General features: G+C 36.9%; 1 protein-coding gene and 1 non-coding gene across 3 annotated transcripts in view; one reads left to right on the forward strand and one right to left on the reverse strand.

Moving 5' to 3' along the window:
- Nucleotides 1-27,321, forward strand: part of Adk (adenosine kinase) — a 468,242-nt gene that overhangs the window by 24,829 nt on the left and 416,092 nt on the right. Inside the window, exons 1-2 of one of the 2 annotated variants that reach the window (XM_026390232.2) lie at nt 565-674; nt 20,187-20,261. In XM_026390232.2, coding sequence (XP_026246017.1) covers nt 664-674; nt 20,187-20,261 — 86 coding nt within the window. In that variant the 5' untranslated portion in view covers nt 565-663. Of the gene's footprint in view, nt 1-564; nt 675-20,186; nt 20,262-27,321 lie in introns of those variants that run through there. The other variant, XM_026390231.2, reaches the window with a different exon arrangement.
- Nucleotides 25,574-25,688, reverse strand: LOC144255196 (U5 spliceosomal RNA). The gene has a single exon (XR_013343683.1). It is a non-coding gene; the product is annotated as a U5 spliceosomal RNA (small nuclear RNA).

Consider the following 27,321-nt stretch of genomic DNA (forward strand, 5'->3'; position numbering starts at 1 on the left):
TCAGACCAGCAATTGACCGCTAAACCCTGCAAATTGGAATTTAGTACGTCCTGCTGCTATTGCTATGAGTTCGATTTTCCCCAGAGTTGAGGTTTCCCAGGCGGTTACGTTACTTCTGCAGATGGATTTTTCAGGTGGTTAAACCCTATCGCGATTTGCCCTGACAGCCTCCCTTACCCCCGTACAGTTAAAGAGACCTGAGCTTGCCGAGGTAGACCATGGCCATGTGACTGCGAAGCCACTTGCCAGCGGCGCGGCCATTTTTGAGGCGGGCACCCAACCTCGTGCCCCGTGGGGCGGCCGACGCTGTTACCCGGACTCAAGATGGCCACCACGCCCGCTAGCCAGCCCGCTGGCCAGCCAGCGAGCCCGCGCGCCTGGGAGCCGGCACGAGCCGCTCGGGCTGTCTGCCGTGGCCCGCGGCGCCCAGGGACAGACTCCAGCCGTCGGCCGGGGGCGGAGCATACGCCCTCCCTCCGCCCGCCGCCAATCAACGCGCGAGGCCAGCTCGCCTGGGGCCGCCCGCGCGCGGGGTGTGTGAGGACGCGCTCTGGGTCGCGGAGTGCCTGAGCAAAGGAGCAGTTGCTGTGGTACCTGCAGCTGCCCCAGAGGACGCAGAGCATCGGAGCGAGCGCGGTGGTGTGGGGGCAGGAAGACGAAGTCATGTCGGTCAGGTAATGAGCGGGCGGCTGCTTAAACTGCGTCCTGGCTGGGCTTTAGCATCCCGACCTCCCGAGAACAGTTGCCCCTTCTCCTGGGTGATCTGGAGGTTTTTTTTGCCGCCCACCCCCCTCTTGTTGGCGCTTTCTCCGCACTTTTCATTAGTGCATTTCTGTTTTCCCCAGAAGTTTTTGGGTCTCTGGCACACGGTGGTGTCCTGAAAGTCGCCGCTTGGTTGAGGTGACCCTCGCTCAGATTCCAGGGTTTGAAGCCTGCTTATATGTACAGTGGATTTCTCATGACAAATGTAGTTTGCCCCTCCTCCCCCCGTAACCCAGGGCCTGAGGGAACCTGACATACACAATGTGTTACCTTGCCTGTGTGTCATGCCTTCTGACAGAACTTATTGGTTGGCCATGAGCAGACCCTCAAACTTGACCTCTCTCTGCATGTTGGTTGCATCCAAGTTGCGAAATTGAGTGTCCCCAAAATGTTTGCTTGTGTCCGGAATTAGTACCGGATGGTTCTCGAAGGTACCATCTGTTTACCTACTTTTATTGGAGAGTCACAAGTGAAATGAGTTTTGTGAGATAATAGGCATATAACGCAAGCAATCGTACTTTTGAATTTTTGAGGATTTTTTTATGGTTAATGATATTATAACGGGCTTGTCCATTTTTTGCATGTAGCCTTGACTTAATGTTTAACTGTTGCAAATTCAACTGTTCACTAAAAGAGATAAATTGCTTTACCTACCCAGTGTTTGACCTGCCTGTTAATGAAAGACCTTGGTCTTTCATTGCCCCAAAGAAAGGGAGGCCCAGCATAAATAAGAGAAATAAGTTCATTTGAGGGTTTTGAGCATCCAGGGGCGTAAGTTGTGGTAATTAATTCAATAGATTCTCAATGGTAATTTTGATGACACTGATATTTAAGAGATGGCTGAAAACTTAATCCTCAGGTTAGATAAAGCAAGATCTAATGGCATTGAAGTTAGACACTATTACTTCAGTTGCATAGTTCTGTACTAACATATACAAGGAATACTTATCTTTTTATGCAGAAGGGGAAACTCAGGTGCTGTAATTTGGAAACCCATATGGGAAGGTTTCACAGTAAGTTACATTGGGGCATGTAAATCTAGCTTTTAAATCTACCAGTGTTTTAGGATGAATTAGGATATTACTGTTATACTGAGTTAAAACCCCTTTTCTCTACTCCTTCTTGCATTTCCATCAACACAGACTGCTGCTAATTAGGTGTGCTGGTCAAATGCTTTCTCTTTTAAGAATCTGTTCTTGGGCTGGGGATGTGGCTCAAGCAGTAGCGCGCTTGCCTGGCATGCGTGCGGCCCGGGTTCAATCCTCAGCACCACATACAAACAAAGATGTTGTGTCCGCCAAAAACTAAAAAATAAATAAAATATAAAAAAAAAAAAGAATCAGTTCTTATGTGGATTCATTTTTTTTTTTTTCCCCTCCTTGGTATTGGGAGTTAAACCCAGGGACTCTCTACTACTGAACTACAATCCCCAGTATTTTTTATTTTGTGACAGGATCTCTCTAAGTTGCCCAGACTGGCCTAAAATCAGCAATTTCCTATCAGCCTCCTTAGTAGCTAAGATTATATGTGTGTGCCAATATGCTTTGCTAGCAGTATGTATCTTTTAATGTAGGGGTTGAATGGTGGTTCTTTTCAAGACTAATCTAAAAGTTAACAGTTATTTTGAAAAGCTAGGTAACTGATAATAAAGTTCATTTATGCTTACTTCTTCTGATGTTAATCTGCATTTTATGAAGTCTTGAGCTATAGTGATGTGCCTTGAAAAAGAGCTTTTTCAGTAGTTACCTAAACCATCTACTACATTTTTCACCAAAGAATTGAGACCAAGAGAAGTTTGAGTCCTGTGTGCAAATTAGTTAGTGGTAAGGTTAAGAATTAAATCCAGATCTCTGTAATCGAGTGCTCTGCATGATACCTTTATAAAAACAATATATTACTTAAATTTCCTGAAAAAGATGCTTCTATTAAGAACAAAATTATAACATATATTGTGAGAGATCAATAGTGACTCTCTTGCTTTCCTTTCTTTGGTCCTACAAGGAACTTGGTAACTTAGGTTTAGGAGTAGGAAGGAAGACTGTGCAACGTGAAGTGACTATATAGTGACAGTTTTGAAAGTTCCCAGTATGGACTGTACTTAATGCAGTTTTGTCTTATCTTTAGTTTTATCAATCATAATGTTAGGCATATTCCCATTTTGTGCTCAGTCTAATAGTAGCCCCCAAGTTAGATATTACCAACCCTTTTACTGGTGAAAATAGTAGTCACAAGTTATCAGAATCTGACTTCATGTCCAATGTTCTTGCTTTTATACCACTCTTAAAATGTAGCTAAATATAGTAATGTTCGACTCTTTGCAATGAAATCACTATGAACAAATATAGGATGGGAAATTACACCAATTGTCAACGGGTTAGGATCATAATTGAGGGCCTTTTTTAGTGTTATTGATTCCATTTCTTTTCTTCTCTGGAGATTGTAATGAGATAACTTAGTGTGATACTCATGTATCCTACAGTGTTGTTGGGTAAGTTTAAAATTGTAATGAAATAACTTAGTGTGATACTCATGTATCCTACTTGGTAAGTTTAAATATGCTTTTAAGTTTTAAGGCATTTTACAAATGGAATATAGTCAGTCTTATTAAAAACATTTTCATGCATAAATCTTTTCTAATGTCATGTATAACTAATTAAAACAAAACAACAACAACAAGAAGATGCTAACAGAAAAAAGGATCAAAGCAAATAGGTCAAAATATTAAGTGATTGATTTTGAAAAGTGAGAACTTGGGTGATTGCTGTTTTTCTTTTTGTACTTTACATAAGAATAAATGTCCTACCCCACCCCCCAAAGCACTTTGATTCTTTCTGCTTCCTGACTGCCTTGAGGTGATTGGCTATGCTCTGCTATGCCCTTCCACCATGACATTCTACTTCACCAGAAGCCCAAAGCAGTGGAGCTAGCCTACTTTAGACTGAAGCTATGAACTAAAAGAAATCTTTCTCCCCCCCCCACAAAAAAAAGAACACCCACTTTAAAAAAAAATGTGTAAGTTTTTAAATGGGAAACAAATTTACCTAATTCCCTTGCTTTACAGTTGAAGATGCTAAAGCCCAGATATATTGTGCTTTGTTCAAGTTCACATAAATAGTTGGAAATCTTAACTAGAAATAGATCTCTAGGTACCTCATTCAGTATCCTTTCTTGTGTAGCATTTAACTATCAAAACTTTTTTTTTTTTTTTTGGTACTGGGAATGAACTCAGGAATGTTTAACCACTGAGCCACAACCCTAGCTCTTTTTACTTTTTTAATTAGAAACAGGGTCTTGCTCATTTGCTTAGGCCCTTGCTAAGTTGCTTAGGCCCTTGCTAAGTTGCTGAGGCTGGCTTTGAACTCTCAATCCTCCTGCATTAGCCTCCCAAGCTGCTGGGGATTACAGGCGTGTGCCTCTGCACTGGGCTAAGACTTCTTGATGATTTTAGACAAGAACTTTTTTCTTCCTTCCTTCCTTCCTTTTTCTTTTTTTTTTTTTTAGAGAAAGAGAATTTTTAATATTTATTTTTAATTTTTTTTCCGGTGAACTCAACATCTTTATTCGTACGTGGTGCTGAGGATCGAACCCAGCGCCACGTGCATGCCAGACGAGCGCGCTACCACTTGAGCCACATCCCCAGCCTTTCTTTTTCTTTTTTTTAACTGAAGATCTTTGAATAATTTTGCTGGAGATAATCTTTATCATTTGTATTTTACACTACTATATTATTATTGATGGACAAGTCTAAATTTCCAGACTCTAAAACCAATTATTCTTGGTAAACAACTTTTTTTAACACATTTTTTAATTGTAGATGGACACGGTACCTTTATTTTATTTATTTTTATTTGGTGCTGATGATTGAACTCGGTGCCTCACATATGGTAGGAGTGCTAAGCAAGCACTCTACCACTGAGCCCTGACCCTAATGAACAACTTTTGCCCTTTGTTATGTAAAGCAGATTCCAACTAGTCTTCATTCCGGAGATTATAGAATATGCTTGATAAATTGATGCTTTTTTTTCTTTTCTTTCTTTCTTTTTTTTTTTTTTTTTGATGCCAGGGTTTGAACCTAGGGCCTCCCAAATACTAAATAAGCCCTTTATCACTGAACTACATTCACAGCCCACTTTTGTCATTTTTAATTGACCCAGTAACAAAGTTGAAACTTGAGTTAAATTCATAGACATAGGAAAATAAAGAATATTAGACTGGAAGAGGATCTAACAGTGTTTTAATTTTTTTCTTTATACTGGACCTATGTCCAAACGGAAGTAACATAGTATAAGATAGAATTTACATCTTCCCAACTTGGGAGGCTGAGGCAGGAGAACTGCAAGTTTGAAGGCAGCCTGAGCAAGTTAGCAAGTCCCTGTCTCAAAAATATTAAAATGGGCTGGGGCTGTGGCTCAGCGGTTGTGGCCTAGTTCGTGTAAGGGCCTGGGTTCAATCCTCAGCACCACATAAAAATAAATAAATAAAGGTATTGTGTCCAACTACAACTAAAAAATAAATATTAAAAAAAATATAAAGGGGCTGGGGATGTGGCTCCAACGGTAGCACGCTTACCTGGCATGCGCAGGGCACTGGTTCGATCCTCAGCACCACATTAAAAAAAAATAGATGTTGTGTCCACCAAAAACTAAAAAATAAATATTAAAAAACTCTCTCTCTCTCTCTCTCTCTCTCTCTCTCTCTTTAAAAAAAATATAAAAAGAGATGGGGATGTATCTTAGTGGTAAAACACCCCTGGGTTTAATCCCCACTACAAAAAAAAAAAAAAAAAAAAAAAAAAAAAAGATATCAGGCTCCTACTTTGAGTAGTTTTGAATAAGCAACACTATTTAAAAATCTTCCTCTGAATATTACCTTGTTTTCTTAACATCCGTGTCTAGACTGGTTTTGGACATTGCTTACAGCTCAGGTTGTGACAGGGAAGATTGGACAAATGCTTTTGGGAAAAGGAGTGTTTGCTATAGAGCTAAAGAGCCCTACTCTTTGGCCTGCCCAGACTGGTTGGGTTTGCTCTAAGACTATTCTGGGACTCTGCATATGACTGTGCCCTACATGATGATTCTGGAACCACTTCTGTGTGGTTTTTTAAAGGTCCCTTTAAAAAGGCCTACACTGGAAAATTTATGTGGTCCATGGGTGGGGTCTTGGGGTATTTTTCCTCTAACAGTCAAAGACTTTTTGAGGTGTGTCCAATAGACTCTGCCAAGCCACTCAGATGGAGAACATTTATATGAAGACTAAAATCAGGCTGTTTGAAACTGTCTTTCTTTGTTGTTTCCTTGGGAGCATTTAAACAAATTTTTTAAACTCATTTCAGGACCTGTAGGTTTTTTTTTTTTTTTGGAGAATTGTAAATTTCGGATTATTGCACAAACCTTTTTTTTTTTTTTTTTTTTTTTTTTTTTTTTTTTAGTGAGAGAGGGAGAGAGAGAGAGAGAGAATTTTTTTAATATTTATTTTTTTAGTTATCAGCGGACACAACATCTTTGTTTGTATGTGGTGCTGAGGATCGAACCCAGGCCGCAGGCATGCCAGGGGAGCGCGCTACCACTTGAGCCACATCCCCAGCCCCTGCACAAACTTTTTTATGTTTTGAAATTCTTAGTTGAGCTTCTAAAATAAATGAAATTATTTCATTTGTGAAATATTTTGAAGAACTAAAACAGGAATCCTTATGTGCAGTGTTGTCAGCTGTTAATGTTCATATTTATAAATAGGTCATCTTTGTTTGAAAACACATACAAGGTTTTCTAACTCCAAATTTTTCCATCCACAGTATTGCTACATTTAAATTGAACTGTTAAAAGATAAAACTGGAAGCAAAATGACTGTTTGAATGTTAACACTTTCTTGCAACATTTGTTAGTAGTCATGCCTCTTTATCTCTTTATGGCATCTTAGTTTTAAATTGTTATTTTTGAGAATATAGTAATAAAACATAAGTATGGATTTTTAAATAGAAAAGCCAGCTTTTAAATGGGATGACCATATGTCTCTTTGCCCCAGACAGTCTTGGTCATGCCTGATATCCAGACATGATATTAATAACTTCATTTATTCTTAAAAGTGTCCTATTCAGATAATAAATTAGCTAGCCACCTACTTACATAGCATATTGTTATAATAGGTTTTAGTTGTTGAACTGTTATGTGAAATAGGGACCTTAAAAAAAGGAAACTATTTTGGCTAGATTTGGATTTTTTTCACTGGTCAGACATTTTTGTATTAAGAGGGAGTTTTAAGTGTCTAGTATATTGTACAAGAAGGCACAGTATTCTGAAGTTTGAAATAATTTATTTGCTATCTTGCTTTTAGAAGGTTATATAACTTTGCTGTTTCTGTTGTTTTCTTGTCTGTTAACAGAGATAACAACAATACCTACCCTACTCAGTTGTTGGGAGGATTTAAAAGAGAACAGATAAAAATGCTGAAAATAGCTGAGTTAGTCTTCATGTCATTCATTTGTTCCTGAATGTTGAATTTTAAGTGAATAAGTTTAGGGGAAATTGCTATTTAAGTGGGAATTTGTAACTTTTTGGATGTATTGCTTTAAAGGAGAGCAGGGAAATAATGGTAGTTGGAACTATATGTTGGGTTGAAATTTTGGGGGCAGAGGGGCTGAAATTTAAACATTTTATTTTTCAGTACTGGAGATTAAACCCAAGGGCACTTTACCACTGAGTTATATCTCCAGTCCTTTTTATTTTTTTATGTTTTATTTTGAGAGAAGGTCACACTGAGTTTCCCAGGCTGGCCTCTAACTTGTGATCCTCCTGCCTCAGTCTCCTGAGTAGCTGGTATTATAGCTGCATCTGGCTAAACCTAGTTTGTATGCTAAAAAAATGACCTAATAAAATGTGAAAAGATATACTGAACCAGAGGGAGAAGATAAAATATATTTGAATATGCAAGAAGTGATAGTGGTTAGGATGCAGATGGAAATAGGATTGGCTTTATCCAGTTAAGGGACTTCATACACATTACTCTTATCTATTCACTTTTTAATTTTTTAATGCCCAAAGTGTGTGTGTGTGTGTGTGTGTGTGTGTTTATATATAATTATATATTATAAATATTAATATTATATATTTATATATATATATGTGTGTGTGTGTATATATATATATATATATATATATATATATATATATATATAAACCATAGATCCTTATCTCACTGATTTTTTTTTTCTTTTCTTTTTGGTGGTCCTGGGGATTTAACCCAGGGCCTCAGACATGATAAGGAGTACCTACTTACAAGCTATGTCCTCAGCCCACCTCACTGAATTTTGGTAATAAACTTACTTGTGTAAACCACACTCAGCTCTGGATATATAGTGTGTTTATCTCCCCACAAAGTTCCTTCCTGTCTCATTGTAGTTAGTCATGTTCCCTCCCCACCTAAGCAACCATTTTCTGACTTGTTATCATTAATTAGTTTTACCTGTTCTAGCACTTCATATAAATGATGGAATCATATGGTAAGGACAATTTGTGTTTGATTATTTTTGTTCAGCATGATAATTTTGAGGTTTAGGCATTTTGATGTGTGTCAGAGTGTGTCTTTTTTCATTGCTGAGTAATATTCCAGTATATGTGTATAACATCAATTTTGTTGATGGACATTGGTTATTTCTGTTTTTTGTCTACTATGAACATACTTATATGTTTTTGTGTGGATTTGAGTAAGTATTAGCATTTGAATTTAGCTTAATTTGACCGTTTTAGTTTTCTTGAGTTAGAAGTTTACTGATTTTAAACTTTTCTTATTTTGTGATATGTGTTCAGATAAAAATGTTTCTCTCTAAGCAGAGTGTGTGGCACACACCTGTAATTCCAGCAATTTAGGAGGTTGAGGCAGGAGGATCACAAGTTCAAAGCCAGCCTTGGCAACTTAGACTGTGTTTAAATAATACAAAATACAAAGGGCTGGGGATGCAGTTCAGTGGCAAAGCGCTCCAAGTTAATCCCCAGTACCACAAACAACAAACAATACAAAAAACAAAACACGTTTTAATGTATTCACTTCAAATTACTTTACGATTTCCATTGTAGTTTTTCTGATCCACAGGTCCTTTATATGTTCGTTGTTTAATTTTGTAATATTTGGGGTTTTTCTAGTTTTGAAAATTGTTATTCAATTTAATTTCATGGTCATCAGGGGGTGTATAGTATATATACCATTTTAAACTGGAGAGTTTGGTAGTTTGTGTTATACTCACAATGTTGTAGGATAACCAGTACCTTTAATTTCAGAACATTTGCATCACTCCAAAACAAAACTTCATAACTGTTAGCAGTCACTCTACCTATCTGGTCACCCCCAGTTCTCTGGCAGCCACTATTCTGCTTTTTTGCCTCCATCCATTTGCCTTTTCTTGTCATTTCATGAATAGAATCATGTAGCTGGGTATGGAGGTACTCACCTGTAGTTCTAGCAACTCAAGATAAGGCAGAAAGATGACAAGTTCAAGGCTGGCTTCCTTACCTTAGCAAGACCCTGTCTCAAAATGAAAAATAAAAAAAGGGCTGGGGGGCTAGGGGTGGTACAGGGCTGGGGGGGTTAGGGGTGGGGCAGGGCTGGGGGGCTAAGGTTGGGGTAGGGCTGGGATTGTGGTTCAGTGTTAGAGCACTTGCCTTGAAAGTGTGAGGCTCTGGGTTCGATTCTCAGCACTGCATATAAATAAATGAATAAAATAAAGGTCCATCAACAACTGGAAAAAAGGAGTGGGGATCTATGTAGTTTAGTTGTAAAGCTTCCCTGGGTTCAATCCCCCGTTCTTTCCCCGCCAAAAAAGAGTAAAATTAGGTAATATTTGATCATTTGTGCTTGTCATTTTTCACTGAGTGTAATTTTTTCAGTGTTCCTCAGTGTTGCATTGCTTATTATGGTTAACTAGTATTTCGTTTTACAGATATTCCATATTTTATGCATTTATCAGCTAATAGATATTTGGGTTATTATCACTTTTTGGTTATTACGAATATGGTAGTGTAAACACTCATACGAGTTTTTGTATTGTCATGTTTTTATTTTTACTAGGAGTAGGATTGTCATATGGTACTTTTATGTTTACTCTTTTGAAAAACTGTCCAACCATTTCCCAAAGTGGGTACTTCATTTTACATTACCTGCAGCAATATATGAGGATTCCAGTTTCTTCACTATCTTGTTAATACTTGTTATTGTCTCCCAGTCTTTGCTGAGAGGCTGTATGTATTTGTTGGGGCACATCTTAAACACTCAGCCAGGCTTATAACTCTTGCCATAAACTTTTCTTCTGCTTATGCAAAGCCTGGTTTTCAGTCAGAGGTGATTACTTTAGGCCTTCCAAGGTTGTTCCTGAGCATGCCTGCAGTCTTGGGCACAGGCATGAGGCCTTCAGTATTCTCAGGAATATTCAGAACTTTTAAAAACCTCTGGTGTATATTTTATTCCTCCAGTTTTCCTTTTATGTTTTTAGTTAGCTTGTTGTTTGCTCCCATAGTTTCAGGCAGCTGGGATGTTAAACCCTTGCAGCTGATTGTTTTTGACAAAAACCTTGGAGAAAAGGCTGTTCGCATTGGGTAAAGTCTGAATCAGCTCAAATAATGGGAAACTTTGGGAGTGGAGATTTTCAGGGAACTGCCAGTCAGCTGAAATAATGAAAATTCCCTGAAAATGGGGCTTTAAAAGAGTTGCAACCCTTTTTTCATCCCTTCAGTTGTGATTAGGCATCTCTGTTCCACTGTTTGAAGGCTGTTGCTTTTCAAGTCTGCCATGGAGCTGAGGAGAGGAGGGTGGGAATGAGGCAAGTTAGGATGCTACAAAGCTTGTCTGGGCTCAGTGGCTCAGGCCTGTAAGGCTGAGGCAGGAGGATTGCATGTTCAAAGGCAGCCTCAGCAATTTGCCTGGGGATGTGGTTCAGTGGATAAGCACCTCTGGGGTCAATCCGTGGTACCAAAAAAAAAAAAAAAAAAAAAAAAAAAGGAATCCTACAAAGTTTGCTATTCTTACCAAGATGCAACTATCTTTACACAGTCTTTCATTTTCTTCAGATTTAGAATTTTTGTGATTTAATTCTATAAAGCTGTCAGTTTTGCAACCTAAACATACTTGCTTATTAAAACTATATTAATACTGTAATAAACTCTACCAAAAGAGAGACAAACATGTGCATTTGTAGGACTGTCAGGCTAGATCCTTGCAGAGGGAATTCCCAGCATGACTTGATTTATTTTCGAGAAAACAGCAATTCTTCTTTATTTTTATTTATTTATTTTATTTTATTTTTTTAGAGAGAGAGAGAGAGGGAATTTTTTAATATTTGTTTTTTTTAGTTCTCGGCGGACACAACATCTTTGTTTGTATGTGGTGCTGAGGATCGAACCCGGGCCGCATGCATGCCAGGCGAGCACGCTACTGCCTGAGCCACATCCCCAGTCCCGCAATTCTTCTTTAGATGCACATATTAATCTATGTGCCTGGCAATGGTGAGCTTTTCATATCTTGGTGGTTCCCTTCCATTATCTCATATCTGAAATCAGATGCATTTCCATAGCCTCTTCTTTTCCCCCACATCTAACTGAAGCAAAATTTGGAAAAACAAAAACAACAAAATTGATTTCCTCAAAAGAAATCTGTTATCATAGATAATCTCCTTGGAGACTGACTCCAGCTAGTCTGCACATGTCCGTTTAAAATGAAAACCATCTTCCCTTCTGTTGGCCTCTTCTGAGTAGCTCTCACCATCTTGTGTGTGTGTGCGTGTGCGTGTGCGAGTGCGTGTGTGTGCGCGCGCATAATGTGTATTGAATTGAAGGGTGCTCTGATACACTGAGCTACATCCACAATCCCCCTTCCCCTTTTTTTAAGACAGCTAAGTTATTGCAGCTGGTCTTGAACTTGGAATCGTCTTGCCTTGGCCTCCTGAGTTGCTGGGATGGGTTTGTGCCACCATGCCCAGCTCAGTCGAGTTTTTGATTTAGTGCTCCTCAAATTGTTTGTTTGAAGCCTTTGATTAAGAGAGTACTAGAAAAGAACATTATCATTATTATTAGCCACTGTTTTTATTGCTTTTAAAGAGAAGATTCTTGGGAGTCCTCAAAGGGCCTTTCTCAGTGATGTCATCCTATTTGTTTTTTTATTTTTGGGATTGAATACAGGGGCACTCTACTACTGAGTTGTATCTCCAGTCCCCCCACCACCCTTTTAATTTTGAGACAGGTTTTTGCTCAGTTGCCAAAGCTGGCCTCCAATTTGAGATTCTCCTGCTTCAGCTTCCCAAATCTCTAGGATTACAGGCATGTACCACTGTACCTGCCACGCTCTTTGCTGCTTCTTTTGTGTGTGTGTGTGTGTGTGTTGGGGGGTGCTGGGGATTGAACTCGGGGCCTCATACATGCTAGGCAAGCACTGTACAGCTGGGCTACATACCCAGGCCACCCTAATTGCTTTTTAAACGTTTTTCTCCTGTGGTTCTGGGGATGAAACACAGGGCCTTATGCCTATTAAGCAAATGCTCTACCACTGAGCTGTGTCCTGAGACCCTAAACATTTTTTATATCTGTTTTCATGTCCTTTCCCCAGCCTTTTCTTTTGAAATACTTTGACTCACTAGAAATTGCAAAAATAGTACAGAAGTTCCTGTGTACTCTTTATACAACTTCCCAAGGATATATCTTACATAACCATAATATGTTACCAAAACCAGGAAGTTACTGTTTGTATAATACTAATAATTTGAATATATTCCTTATTAGAATTTAACCAGTTTTTGTAAACTCTTATCTAGGTAGTTACGTATGGTTCTACAAAATTTTATCATGTCCAGGTTTCTCTAATTATTATCACAATCAGGGTGCACAATCAGTCCACAAGGAAATTCCTCCATGTTTTCCCTTTATGGTTATGTTTTCCCCCAAATCTTGAGTCTTGGCATCTTCTGATCTATTTTCCATTTCTGTGATTTTCTTACTTTGAGATTATTTAGTGGAATCATAAAATATGTAACCCATAGATGCTACATTTTTGTTACTCAGTACAATGCCCTTAAGATTCATCTAAGATGTATTGTAATTTATTCCTTTTTATTGTCAAGTTGTAGTGTATCATAGTTTGTTACCAATTCACTTCACTTAGGTTGTTTGAAGTTTTTTGATGTTAATAATAAATCTGTTATGAACATGTATATGTAGGTTTCCATGTGAAGTTTTCATTACTTTAGGATTAATACACAGTGGTGTAGTTTCTTTTTCTTTTTTTTTTTTTTTTGTAGTTTCTTAACTATATTTGAATCTGCCTGTTTTATCAACTACTGAGAGGAGTGTTAAAACCAACTAAAATTATGCAATTAGGGGTGGGGATACAACTTAAAGGTAGAGCCCATGCTTAGCATGTGCCAAGTTCTGTCTGCGGCACCAAAAACAAACAAACAAACAAACAAACAAAAAGCTATTTCTTTTCAAGCTGCCCCCCACCCCATGTGTTTTGAAGCCATTTTATTTGGTGCATATACCCTTTGTTTTGCAGTACTGAGCTTGAACCGGTGTGGCTCTACCACTGAGCAACATTCTCAGCCCTTTTTAGATATAATTTTGAGTCAGGGTGTCTCTAAGTTGCCTTTGTATGGCCTTGATTTTGTGGTTCTCCTGAATTGCTGGGATTATTGGCATGTGCCACCATGCTCTTAAATTTCTTCATATCTGATGATACTGCATAGTATAAAGTCTATCTCATCTGATATTAATTAGTTGCAACTAACTTTTTTTTTTTTTCTTCACATAATGAGGAAGCTGTATTCATTTGAAACTGGGGAAAGGCAGGCTTAGGGTGCCTCACTTCAATATGCTCTCTGTCATCTTAGACTTCTGTCAATTATCTCTGAGTTCTCTTCAGGTCATCCTGCCTCTCTATGGTAGTCCTCCTGTCTTCCTCTGCTTAGGTGACTTCAGCACTGGGCTCTGTAGACCATGGCAAGGACCTAATCTATTGCTGCAGAGTAGGGGACAAATTGATGAGTGGAGAGACCTGCACCTGCCATTTGATCTTGTCTCTCCAGTGCAGCTTTCCTAGGATTAGTTTTCATGTTGTATCTTTTTTTCTAATGTATTATTTTCAAACGCACCATGTCCTTCTATTTAAAGTGTATCTTTACTAAATAGTAACTGAGTCCCCCCCCATACTCTGTAGCTTTGTCTTTTAATTGGAGTGATTAATCCTTTATAGTTGATGTAATTATTATTTTGATAGGGTTTAATTATACCATCTTTTTGTTTTCTGTTTGTCCCATGCTTTGTTTACTCTTTCCTACATTTTCAAAAATTAATTGAATGCATTTAGTTATTTCATTTGACATCTTCTGTTGGGTTTTTAGCTATATCTCTTTGTGTTATCATTTAGAGATTGCTTGAGGGAGTGCAGTATTCATCTTTAACTTATTCCAGCCTATCTTAAATTAGTGTCATGTTACTTCATCTTCCATATAGGAACCTTTAAAATGTAATTTTACCCTAGATTCAGCCCTGACCTATGAGAGCCTGAGAGAAGTAGTAGTCTGTTGATAAAAACGGTCCGAACCTATAGCACAAAATCACTCAAAGCCCCTGTGTTTTGGAAATGTCAGCCCTTGGGAATATAAATGTAATTAAGATTTTTAAAAACTTTTATCTTTTGGTATCTAACTGGTTTAGATTAGTTGATCAAAATAAAGTATAAAACAACCCTTAAAATCAGTTAAAAGTTCATCAAAGAACTTTTAGAACTGAGGAGAGGAAAGAATGAATAAATCTTTGGGAAGGAGGGAAGCAGTGGCTTGATATGCAATACCAGGAGCCATTACTCTCATTGGGAACAGCACCCTCTGGAGTTGTGCAAGGGCAGCTTGTACAGCTTTATGTGGTAGCTCTTGGGTAGGAATTGGTCAGAAATTATTTACAAAGTGAGGTGTCTTTTGAGAAATTTAAAAAAAGATCATTGGGCCAGGTATAACACAACACTTTGGTAATCCTGGCTTCTGAGTAGAGAGAAGCAGGAGGATCACACATTCAAGGCCAGCCTGGGCAACTTTAGGGAGATTTGCCTCAGATAAAATGAGGGTTGAGGATATAGCTCAGTGATAGATTGCTCCTGAGTTCAAACTCAAGTAGCTCAAAGAAGAAAACAAACAAACAAAAAAAGATTGGGAATTTTCCAGGCTAAATAGGTGAAGGACTTTGCAGGCAGAGTCACATTCAGGGAATTTGATTAAAATAGGTTATATGTATTAGAATGATAGAGAGATAAGGGAAAATAGATACTATGTTTCAGAATCTTAATTAGCATGCATGCTTCTTCCCATTTTAACATCTCTGTAATTGGTGTACCTTTTACAACTGATAGTCTTAGATCATCATCAGCAATTGGAATTATTTAGGATTAATGGTAGATGTGATGAAATATGATAGATTTGAAGCCTGGCATGACTGTGCATGCCTGTTATCTCTGTGACTAGAGAGACTGAGTTAGGAGTATCAAAATTTGAGGCCAGCCTCGGTAACTTAGCAATAACTTAGCAAGGCTCTAAGCAATTTAGCAATGCCCTAAGCAACTTAGTGAAACCTTGTCTCAAAATAAAAAAGGGCTGGGGACAAATGTCTTCTTTGATATAAGGAGAGCAACTAAGAACAGAGTAGGGAGGAAGAGCATGAGAAGAAGATTAACATTAAACAGGGACGAGAGGTGGGAGAGAAAGGGAGAGAGAAGGGAAATTGCATGGAAATGGAAGGAGACCCTCACTGTTATACAAAATTACATATAAGAGGAAGTGAGGGGAAAGGGAAAAAAAACAAGGGAGAGAAATGAATGACAGTATATGGGGTAGAGAGAGAAGATGGGAGGGGAGGGGAGGGAAGGGGGGATAGTAGAGGATAGGAAAGGCAACAGAATACAACAGACACTAGTATGGCAATATGTAAAAACGTGGATGTGTAACTGATGTGATTCTGCAGTCTGTATACGGGGTAAAAATGGGAGTTCATAACCCACTTGAATCAAATGTATGGAATATGTCAAGAACTATGTAATGTTTTGAACAACTAATAATAATAATAATAAAAAGGGTTGGGGATATAGCTCAGTGGTAAAATGCCCTGGGTTCAACCCTCAGTTTAACTTAAAAAAAAAAGAAAGAAAGAAAGAAAGAAATAGGTTTGAGCTAGACTCGGTGTCTGTATTTATTTTTAATTTTTTTATGGGATTGAACTAAGGGCTTGCGTATTCTACGAAGACAAATTTGCTCAGAAAACATTCCATGTTCATGAACTGGAAAATTTAAAGTTGTTAAAATGATAATACTTAAAAAATGGACCTACAGATTCAATGCAATTTCAGTTAAAATCCCAACATCCTTTTTTGCAGAAATAGACAATCTGATCTTAAAATTTGTATGGAATTGCAACAGACCTAAAATAGAAAAAAAAATCTAGAAAACCAACAATGTTGGATAATATCCTTTGCTGCAGAAAATTCCAGTTATATTTTCTTTTCTTGCATATGGTTTTACTGTTGTATTTAAGATACTTAAGAGAAGTATCTAAGAATTTATAATTAATCCAAGATCATAGATGGGCATAGTGGTCTACACCTGTAATCAGTCAGTGACTTGGGAGGCTGAGGCAGGAGGATCACAAATTTGAGTCAAGCCTGGGACACTTTAGTAAGACCCTTTCTCAAAATAAAAATAAAATGGACTTGAAGATATTATAAAGTGCCTGTGGGTTTAGTTCTCAGAACCAAAAAGTTGCAGGGCTCACGCTTGTGACTTAGTAGACTGTTACAGAACTACAATAATCAAATGAGTGTGGTACTGGCATACAGATAGACATTAAGATCAATATAAGAGAATTGAGAATCCAGAAATATATACTGTCAAGAAATTCAAAACCTGGGGCTGGGGATGTGGCTCAATCGGTAGCACGCTTGTCTGGCGTGCGTGCGATCCTCAGCACCACATACAAACAACGATGTTGTGTCTGCCAATAACTAAAAAATAAATATTAAAAAAAAAGAAAGAAATTCAAAACCAACTTACATAATAGGAGAAATATTTGCAATTTTCTATCAGGTATATCTAGCATGTAGAATATGCAAAGAACTTTAATAAACAAACATTGAAGAAATAATCAGCCCAATTAAAAAAAATGGGCAAAGAAAAACAGGCATTTCCCCCAAAGATGTACAAATGGCCTATAAACATGTGAAAAGATGATAACCTTATTTTTCATTAGAAAGGTTCAAATCAAAACCACAAGTGAAAAAAATGAACTAAATTTTGGCAAGGATGTAGAGAAATTAGAACACTCATACATTCTTGATAGGAATGTTAAAATGATATAGCTACTGTGGAAAACAGTTTTGGTGTTTCCTCAAAAATTTAAAAACAAAATTGATCCAACAATCTTACTCCTCTGTGTATACCAAAGACAAATGAAAACATTTCCATACAAAAGCACAAGTACGTGAATGTTCATAAACTGCATTATTTATAACATTATTTATAACATTTGGAAACATTCCAAATGTTCTTCAACTAATGAATGTTTAAACAATATGTGGCTTATATCCATAAATGGAATGTTGTTATACTGTGAAAAGGAATAAAAACCTGATACCTGCTACAATATAGATGAAACTTGAAAACATTATGCTAAATGAAATAAATCAAGATAAACACAAGGTTATTAATATGATTCCTTTTATATGATATATGCAGAATAGGCAAATACATAAAAACAAAGGATATTGGTGGTTCCCAGGAGACTGGGCCAGGAGGGAAAAGTGAATGACTGCTTAGTGGGTATGGGGTTTCTTTTTAAGGTGATGAAATTGTCTTCAATAAAATGTTTGGAGGCTGGGAATGTAGACTACTTGCCTAGAATGTGCCAGTCTTAGGTTTAATCCCTAGCACCATACATATGTCCACAAATGATGGTGACGATAATTGTACAAGATTTTGAAACATTTTGAATATACTGGCAGTTACTGAATTGTATTGTGTTCTTTAAAATTATTAAAATGATTGATTTTATGTACATAAATTTTACTTCAATTAAAAAGAAATAATTGTTCCTTAACTTAGAATTTGTGGTGTTCAAAGAAAGAGGGATCTTGCTTCCTCATCATTAATTCTCTTCTACATTTTTTCTTGTACCAAATAATCTCAAACAATTTGGAAAACAAACAAACTCATTCTCAGATAAATTAGCAACATTGAAAGTTACTTTTAAGAGAGAAATAGTGGAGATTCATGGCCTTTGAATTGTATTCTGTATGCTTTTCTTAACTACTCTTAACATCTTTATTCTCCCATTTATACTATGGTTCCATTTCAGAGGTGTTCATTGACAATAATGTAAAAATTGAGGAATTTTTTATTGTATATACTTCTTACAAATAAACAGTAAATTTTAAGTGAAGAACAGCAATAGGAATGAAAAAAATACATGTTTTTTCCACAGAACGTTACTCAATACTCAATAAATGATAGTGTACTTGCTAATAACAGATTTAAATTTCCTGAATTTCCCTCCAATTGAAGGTATTAAATGGTATTTCAAATATAATATAGTAAGTTATTTTGGGATGCAGGAAATGTTTAAAGGATGGACTTCCTAAAAAGAAATATCATAGTTATGTTCCTTAAAACCAAGGCTACCAGTCAGAGGTGATGGGATTGATGTATGGGCAGCAGGATACTATTTTATCATGATGGGAATGCACCATAGTTTGATTCTGCTGGTTACCTGACTGTACATTTAACCAAACACTTAAAAAGAGCAAATGAATTGAATTGCATTCCTCTGTCATATATAACAAATTAGAATAAATACAATAAAAAAAATTAGAAAGGGCAAATGAGAAGGAAAAGACAGCCCTCAGAAACACTTTCCCCATTATCATTATTATAATTTTTTTTAAAAATAACAGGTTCTAGGAGTTTTTATTGTTTTTAAAACAGTGCTCAAATCAGAGTAGTCACTGAGAAAGTAGTGGTAAAGTTTATAGTGTTACTTTATCTTCTAAGTGCTTATCTTCTTATCTGACAGACTTATTTTGATCACAGATGTGACTTGATGTGTAAATAAATATGTTCTCTTTTAGTCCCCCCTCCCTACTTTCTTTTGTTTTTAATTTTTTTTAAGTTGTAGATGGACACAGTACCTTTATTTTATTTTATATTTTTATGTGGTGCTGTGGATTGAACCCAGTGCCTCATATGTGCTAGGCAAGCATTTGACCACTGAGCTACAGCACCAGTCCTTCACCGCCTTCTTTAAATAGAAAAGAGACAAACATCTTCATGTATGTTAAGTCATAGTTGCCTAGTCTATGGTGTCAATGAAATACTAATTCAATCTTTTCAACTCATTTTAGACTATTAATTGTAGGATAAACATCATTCTAATAAGAGAACACTGAGGCACTCTTCCTATTGATATTACCTATTGATGATATTGATAGTCACCAAATGGTAAGGTTGGTAACTGGTTTGGAGGCAACTGCAAGGGATTTTCAGCAAACTGGAGACCACTGAAAAAGTATATGAGGCAAATCTTAGTGAGTAAACTAAATTAGTCTCCCAATGAGACGTATGCATATGTGGACACTGGTCCATTTCTGGCTGCTTATGTGTTTCTGTTTAAGGCATCGCTTGTAGTGGAGTCCTTTCTTTCTTTGGCATTGAGTTCTACTGCAGTTACTTATGAAAAATAGATTTCTTTAAAGAAGAAATTGAGAATTATATCATCTCTGATGTCCATCATGGAGGCCCCAATCACAATCATTCACAGTTAAGGGTAGGACTCTTGCTTGGACTGTCAGAGGACTTGCTGCTTACTCCCTAATAACCATCAGTAGCTAAGGACCTTATTTATTAGTGAGAGAGAGAGTGTTAATTGTCAGTCATGTTTATTGAATATAGAACTTTGTTATGGTAGACCTTTAAAAAAAAAAAGAACAGTGAAATGAATTAGCTTTAGTCATTAAGTGTTGAATATTATTTTTAAAAATCACATGATTTGCTTTCTTCTTTTGTTATATTTTATTTCATCCAGTTTAAAAAATATTTTTTTGTGTGTGTGTTAGGTATGGTGGTACGTGCTTGTAATCCCAGTAACTTAATTTGGGAGGCTGAGAACAGGAGGATTATGACTTGTAAGGCCAGCCTGGGCTAGTTAGCAAGAATCGTGTCTCAAAATTAAAAAAAAAAAAAAAAAAAAATCCTTTTTTCAAAATTACTTTGCACTACCTCTAAAATGTTCTACATGTAATAGGTAAGCAAAGGTTTAATAAACTGCTGTGTTAGATTTATTATCAGATGAAGTGAAGATGTTTATATTTGGTGTATTTTACATATTTATAACTTGTTCTTGTATTTTGTTTATGGTTTTTAGAGAAAATATTCTCTTTGGAATGGGAAATCCTCTTCTTGACATCTCTGCTGTAGTGGACAAAGATTTCCTTGATAAGTAAGTATTAAAATCTTTAAAAATATGGATATACAGTGAGAAATATATTTGAAGAAAATCTTTTGAAAACTGTAGAATCAATAAAGTCTTCACAACTTTGAATGCAAACTGATAGTGAAAGTTGGAAATGACTTATCTACATTTTTACTACTGTAACTTTATATATAATTTATTACAGAATCAAATAGTATAACAGGAATGTAGGACAGATTTAACATTTACAATGTAAATAGAGTAATTGACTATATTGACAGATTAAAATTAACTGTGTGTGTGTGTATGTATGTATGTATAATCATCTCAGTAAATACAGAAAAACCGTTTGACAAAATTCAGTATCTATTTGTGACAAAAAATAGCATATAGCAATTAGAAGGGAATTCTAATTAGAAGCAATTAGAAGGGAACTTCCTTAACCTCATGAAGGTTACATTAGGGAAAAACCTAGTAAAATTTCTTTGCTTTTTCATTTTGATTCTGGAGATTGAACACAGTAGTGCTCTACCATCAAGCTACATCCTCAGTCCTTTGTACTTTTCGAGACAGGGTCTCGCTGAATTGCTGATGCTCGCCTTGGATTTGTGATCCTTCTGCCTCAACCTCCCGAGTCTCTGGGATTGAATGTGTGTGCTACCATGCCTGGCTTAAAAATCATTCTTTAGGATAAAAGACTGAGTATTCCCCTCCACGATCAATTCAGGAACAATTCAAAGATATTACCTCTCATTACTTGCGTTCAAGATGTTTACAGTAGTAATTGAGGTTCTAGGCAGTGTAATTAGGCAAGGAGAAAGAAATAAGACAATCCAGATTGTAAAGGAAGAAATAAACTTGGTATTTCTAGAAGATGTGATCATTTCTGTAGGTTATCTAAGGAATCTACAAAAACCTATTGTCTAATTTCAAGAATTACTATAAAGCTCACATAATCAAAACAGTAGTATCAGTGTAAAGATTGACAGGTAGATTGTTCATGTAGTATTAAAAAGTCCAGAAATGGGCGTACACATAAATAGATAACTGATTTTTAAATTTTTTTTTTAGACACGGACACAATGTCTTTATTTTGTTTATTTATTTTTATGTGGTGCTGAGGCTCAAACCCAGTGGGTCACATGTACGAGGCCAGTGCTCTGCCACTGAGCCATAACCCCAGACCAAGACAACTGATTGTTGATAGAAGGGCAGGATATTCATTGGAGAAAGGATCTTCTTTTAAATAAGTGGTGCTGCAACAATTGGATAGTCATGCACAAAACAAATGATTTATATTTTGCTACAGAATTAGCTAGTAGAACTAAATGTGAAATCTAAAATGATAAAATTTCTAGATAATAACATAGGAGAAACCGATTTTAATTGTTTATTGATACTGGGGATTGAACCCAGGGGTGTTTAACCTCCAAGCCATATCCCCAGTCCTTTTTATTTTTTATTTTAAGACAGGATCTCACTAAGTTGCTTAGGGCCTCACTAATTTGCTGAGGCTAACTTTGAGCTTGATGCTCCTGCCTCAGACTCCTTTGTCTCTGGGATTATAGACTTGTGCTACTCTCTGGCAACAAACTGATTTTGAAAATGCGCAAAAGATTCAAACATCTGCTGGGCATGGTGGCACACACCTGTAATGCCAGTCCTCTGAAGGCTGAGGAAGGAGGATCGCAAGTTCAAAGATAGCCTTACCAACTTAGTCCCTAAACAACTTAATGAGATCCTGTCACAAAAATAAAGCACAAAAAGAGCTGGTGCTTAGAGGTTAAGCACCCGTGGGTTAAATCCCTGGTATCAAAAAAAAAAAAAAAAAAAGTTTCAAATGTTTACCGAAGATGTTTAGTTAGTAAATAACTAAAGGTGCTCAACATCCTTAGTCATTGGGTAAATGTAAATAAAAGGCATAATGAAATACCACTACATTATCTGTTAGAATGTCCAACATTTAAAATCTGCGCATACCAGATGTGGGGCAGGATGTATAGGAATTGGAACATTCTGTTCATAGGAATGTAAAATGGTACACCTGATTTGACAGTATCTTAAGAAGTAGCATACATTTTCTGTTGGCCCTAACCATTCCATTCTTCTTCTTCTTCTTTTTTTTTTTTTCATTTTTTTTTGTAGTTGTAGATGGATACAATACCTTTATTTTACTTATCTTTATGTGTTGTTGAGGATTGAATCCAGGGCTTCACATGTGCTAGGCAAACACTCTACCACCAAGCTACAACCCCAGCCCACCATTCCATTCTTTAGGTATTTTGCCCAAGAGAAATGAAAGTACATGTTCCTAGTTGCTTACCCATGTTCATGGTAACTTTGTTTTTAATAACTAAAACCTAGAAGGGTTCTAAATTTCTACCAGCAGGTGAATCCTTGAACCGAGTGTTTACCCATACACTGAAATACTAGTGAGTAATAAAAAGAGAGATACAGTATTGCTTGGATGAAATTCTAAATAATTATATTGACTGAAAGAAGCGAATTAAAAAAAGAATATATATTGTATAATTCCATTTATATGACATTATAGATAATTCAATTTAATCTTTTTTATATTTATTTTTTAGTGATAGGTAGACACAGTATCTTTTTTAAAAAATTTTTTTTTTTTTTTTTTTTAATGTGGTTCTGAGGATCAAACCCAGTGCCTCACACATGCTAGGCAAGCGCTCTGCCTCTGAGCCACAACCCATCACCCTCCCCCCCTCCTTTTTTTTTTTTTTTTTTCCTGATACAAGGAATTGAACCCAGGGGCAGTTAACCACTGAGCCACATCTTAGCCCTCTTTAAAATTTTTTGAGATAGTGTCTCACTAATTGCTTAAGGCCTTGCGACATTGGCCCATACTGTCCTCAAACTTGTGATCCTCAAACTTGTGATTCTCTTGCCTTCCTGCCTCAGCCTCCTGAGTCACTGGGATTACAAGTGTGAGCCACAATGCCCAGCTCAATTGAATCTTTAATTACAGAAAACAGATCAATGGTTAAATGTGGTGGGTCCAGGGTGCAATGGAGGGTGGAAAGAGGACTTTTTAAAAAGGACAAAAGGGAGTTTTAGGGTTAAATTCATTTTCTTGATCTTTTGTTGATCTCATGTGTTTATACCTGCACCAAATTGTATACTTAAATATATACAGCTTCTTTTATGCCATTTACACATCAGTAAAGCTGTGATATATAAAACAAAATCCGTTAAACATGAATTCATGGATTTGAAATTAGATCTCCTTTGTTTGCATAGTATGAGATGTTTTGTCTAAAAAGCTAACTAATTCATGTTCAATATTTAAAAAAATTCAGGGCTGGAGTGTAGGTCAGAAGTACTTGCCTAGCATGTACAAGGCCTTGGGTTGAATTTCAGAATCACACGCACACACACACACACACACACACACACACACACACACAAATGATGAATAAAAATACCAAGAAAGGCTGAGTGTGGTGGCACATTACTATAATCCAAGTGACTTGGCAGTGACTGCGGCAGAAGGATTTCAAGTTTGAGGTCAGCTTGGGCAAGACCCTTTCTCAAAAAATTAAAAGAGCTTGGGATATAGGTCTGGTAGAGTGCTCTTGGATTTAGTCCCCAGTAACATGGAGGGGTTTGAGGGTAGAATTCAAAGAAAGTTAAAACTTTTATTACTATTCTTGTGAATGCCTCCAGATATCTCTTAGTCATATATACCTAGAGATACATGTTTATGTTATTAGGAGCTCAAAGAGAAAGGAGGAAGGTTTTAGGGTTATATTCATTATATTGATTGTTATATTAATTATCTTGGTTATATTCATTACTTGAAGCTCACATAACTTTGTTTTATTATCAGCTGATTCTAAATGGCCAGTTGAAATTTTATTTCAGGAATTTTTTTTTTTTTTTTTGGGTGGTATTGGGAATTGAACCCTGGGCCTGATGTATACCAGGCAAGCACTCTATATCTCTAGCCCTACTTTGGGAATTTTCTGCAACATTGAATTTGAAATCAGTACTCAGAGATAAAAAGCAAGTTTTTAGATCCTAGCCATTAAAGGTGAAGATCTACTTATTACATCCCCACCAGACCCATTTCTTACAAAATATATGTGAAAACATGCCTTATGATTTTAGCTGGATGAAAGGTTTTTTGTTTGTTTGTTTGTGGTGCTGTGGATTAAACCAAGGGCCTTGTGCATGTGGGGCAAGCACTCTACCAACTGAGCTGTATCCCCAGCATGCCTTATGATTTCAATAGACTATATTTAACTTAACATTTCAGACCATGTTTAGGTAAATATTTTACCTTTTAACTATGCAAATACATTATCCAGGGATAGTTTACTGTGTACTATATTGCTGTGGTTTGAATGATGGTGTTCACTGCACAATTCTTACTGAATTTTAATCTCCAGTGCAATGCTATTAAGAGGTGTGGCCTTTGAGAAGTGTGGAGCCCTTTATGAAAGGACTTGTTCAACTCCAGGGCTGCAAAGGCCTCAGTGTACTGTTTTGACCCTAAAGGAAGAATTTGGAGGACTCAATGAGAGGGTTCAGACATTTTATTACTCACAGGCTCCTTGACAGCACCAGGCTGTCGAACCACACCCATAAGTAGAGGAGTATATATACAGGATAGATTTTTATGCCAGCTGCTCATGTGGGTCTATTCAGATGTTTTATGAGTACATGACTTGACTTTATAATTCAGGTCCTTTTGCTTTGATCTCCACCTAGGGATTGGAGATAAGGGAAATGGCCAGTTTCCCCCCTCCTTGCCCCCTTAACACATTCTTAGGAGTCTTTTGATAACCTTCAGAAACATCAAGTCTTCTAGGCACTCACTTGTATTTACTCCAACAGGGCTTAGGGTTGATTCCAGGTGTAGTGGCACATAACCTGTAAGCCCTGTGACTCCAGAGGCAGAGACAGGAGAATCACAAGTTTGATACCAGCCTTAGCATATTAACAAGACCCTGCCTGAAAATTTAAAACATAAGGACTGGAGATGTAGTTCATCGATTAAGTGTCCCTGAGTTAATTCCCGATACCAAAGAAAGAAAAAAAAAAGTTGAGTAGAGAGCCTGTACTTCCACTCATTTTTAATTTTTAGTTGTACCTTTATTTTATTTATTTATTTTTATGTGGTGCTGAGGAACAAACCGAGCATCTTGTACATGCTAGGTGAATGCTCTACCGCTGAGCCACAACCCCAACCCCTCCATTCCTTTTTTTTTTTTTTAATAGTTTTTAATCATGGTGAACACAACGTTATACAAGGATACAAGGAGACGTTATTCAGCCAACAACAAAGAAATCTATCTTTACAGACAATTATTAGCCCTGCAAGTTCAAGGCCTCGAAAAATTGGATTAAGACTCAGAATTGTTCCTCTCCACGAAATCTTTAGTAAAAGGTGAAAGATTTATACGATCTGAAGAGAAACCAGAGTATTGTTCCTTTTAAAAAAAAAACAACTTTTTTTTTAGTTGTCGATGTATCTCTATCTATTTATTTATTTATATGCTGTGCTGAGAATTGAACCTAGTGCCTCACACACTATAGGCAGGCGGTCTGTCAAAGAACTACCACCCCAGCCCTGCACTTCCATTTTTTAAGTTATGTGAGGACACAGCATTCCTTTCCTCCTGAGGATGTAGCAACAGAGTACCTCTCAGAAGCAGAGAGCAGCCTCTGTTAGATACAAATCCTGACATTGCCTTAATCTTAGACTTCCCATTATCCAAAAATGTGAGAAGTAAATTTCTGTTGTTTATCAATTACCCAGTCTATGGTATTTTGTTATATGAGCATAAATATATTAGTACATATACCATATGAACTGAGTGTATTTTTATTAGTACTTTACACTATGAAAGTGAGTTAAATATCAGAAATCTTTTGATATAGTTTTTTTCCCCCCCTAATTTTGAACCTGCCCTCCACAAGTAGGCTTTACACTGAACTAAATCCTCAGGCCCCTCCCCTCCCTTCACTTTTTTTTTTGAGACAAGGCCTTGGTAAGTTTCTGAGGCTGGCCTAATACTTGGTGTTTTCCTGCCTCAGCTTCCCCAGTTGCCTCACTGCACCTGGCCTGATTCTGAATTTTTAAGAAGAGTATTTGGCCTTTTTAAAATTTTTTGTTTTTTGTTATCTTTTATTGAATCCAGGGGTGCTTAAATACTGAGCCACATCCCCAGCCTCTTTTTTTTTTTTTTTTTAATTTTGAGACAAGGTCTTGTTAATTTGTTGAGGTTGGCTATGAATTTGTAATCCTCCTGCCTCAGCTTCTCTAGCCACTGAGATTATAGGCCTGCACCACCATGCCCAACTAACATTTGCCTTTTCAAATGAGCATATTTATCAATTTAAAACTGATGTTAATTAAAAATTGTGAACTTGTATTGAAGCTTTTTGAGGAAAAAAAAAAAAAAGGCTGGAGGATATCACCCTAGACCAAGGGGTTAATGTCTCACTAAAGATGGCTTGCTTTCTTCCTTGAATGTATATTCCTTGCTTCACCTCCAAAGCCTTCATCTCTCTGAGTCTGTTCAATTTCTTCATAGAAAAGCATTCTGGTCTTCTTACTGGAGGTCTAAATCTGGTTGCTTTATTCTTTTTTAAAAAGTGGTACTGGGAATTGAACCCAGAGCCTTGTACGTACATCTCCAGCTCTTTTTAAAATTTTCATTTTGAGGAAAGGTTTTGCTAAGTTGTCCAGGATGGTCTCAAACTTTCCATCATCTTTCCTCAGCCTCTTTAAGTAGTTGGATTATAGGTATGTGCCAACTTGCCTGGCATGGTAGCTTTATTCTTTTTTTTTTTTTTATTGGTTGTTCAAAACATTACAAAGCTCATGACATATCATCTTCCATACATTTGATTCAAGTGGGTTATGAACTCCCATTTTTTACCCCAAATACAAGTTGCAGAATCACATTGGTTACACATCCACATTTTTACATAATGCCCTATTAGTAACGGTTGTATTCTGCTACCTTTCCTATCCTCTACTATCCCCCCTCCCCTTCCCTCTCATATTCCCTCTCTACCCCATCTGCTGTTGTTTAATTCTCTCCCTTGTTTT

The sequence above is a fragment of the Urocitellus parryii genome, chromosome 5, assembly GCF_045843805.1.
Source record: "Urocitellus parryii isolate mUroPar1 chromosome 5, mUroPar1.hap1, whole genome shotgun sequence".
In the NCBI taxonomy this organism is placed as follows: Eukaryota; Metazoa; Chordata; class Mammalia; order Rodentia; family Sciuridae; genus Urocitellus; species Urocitellus parryii.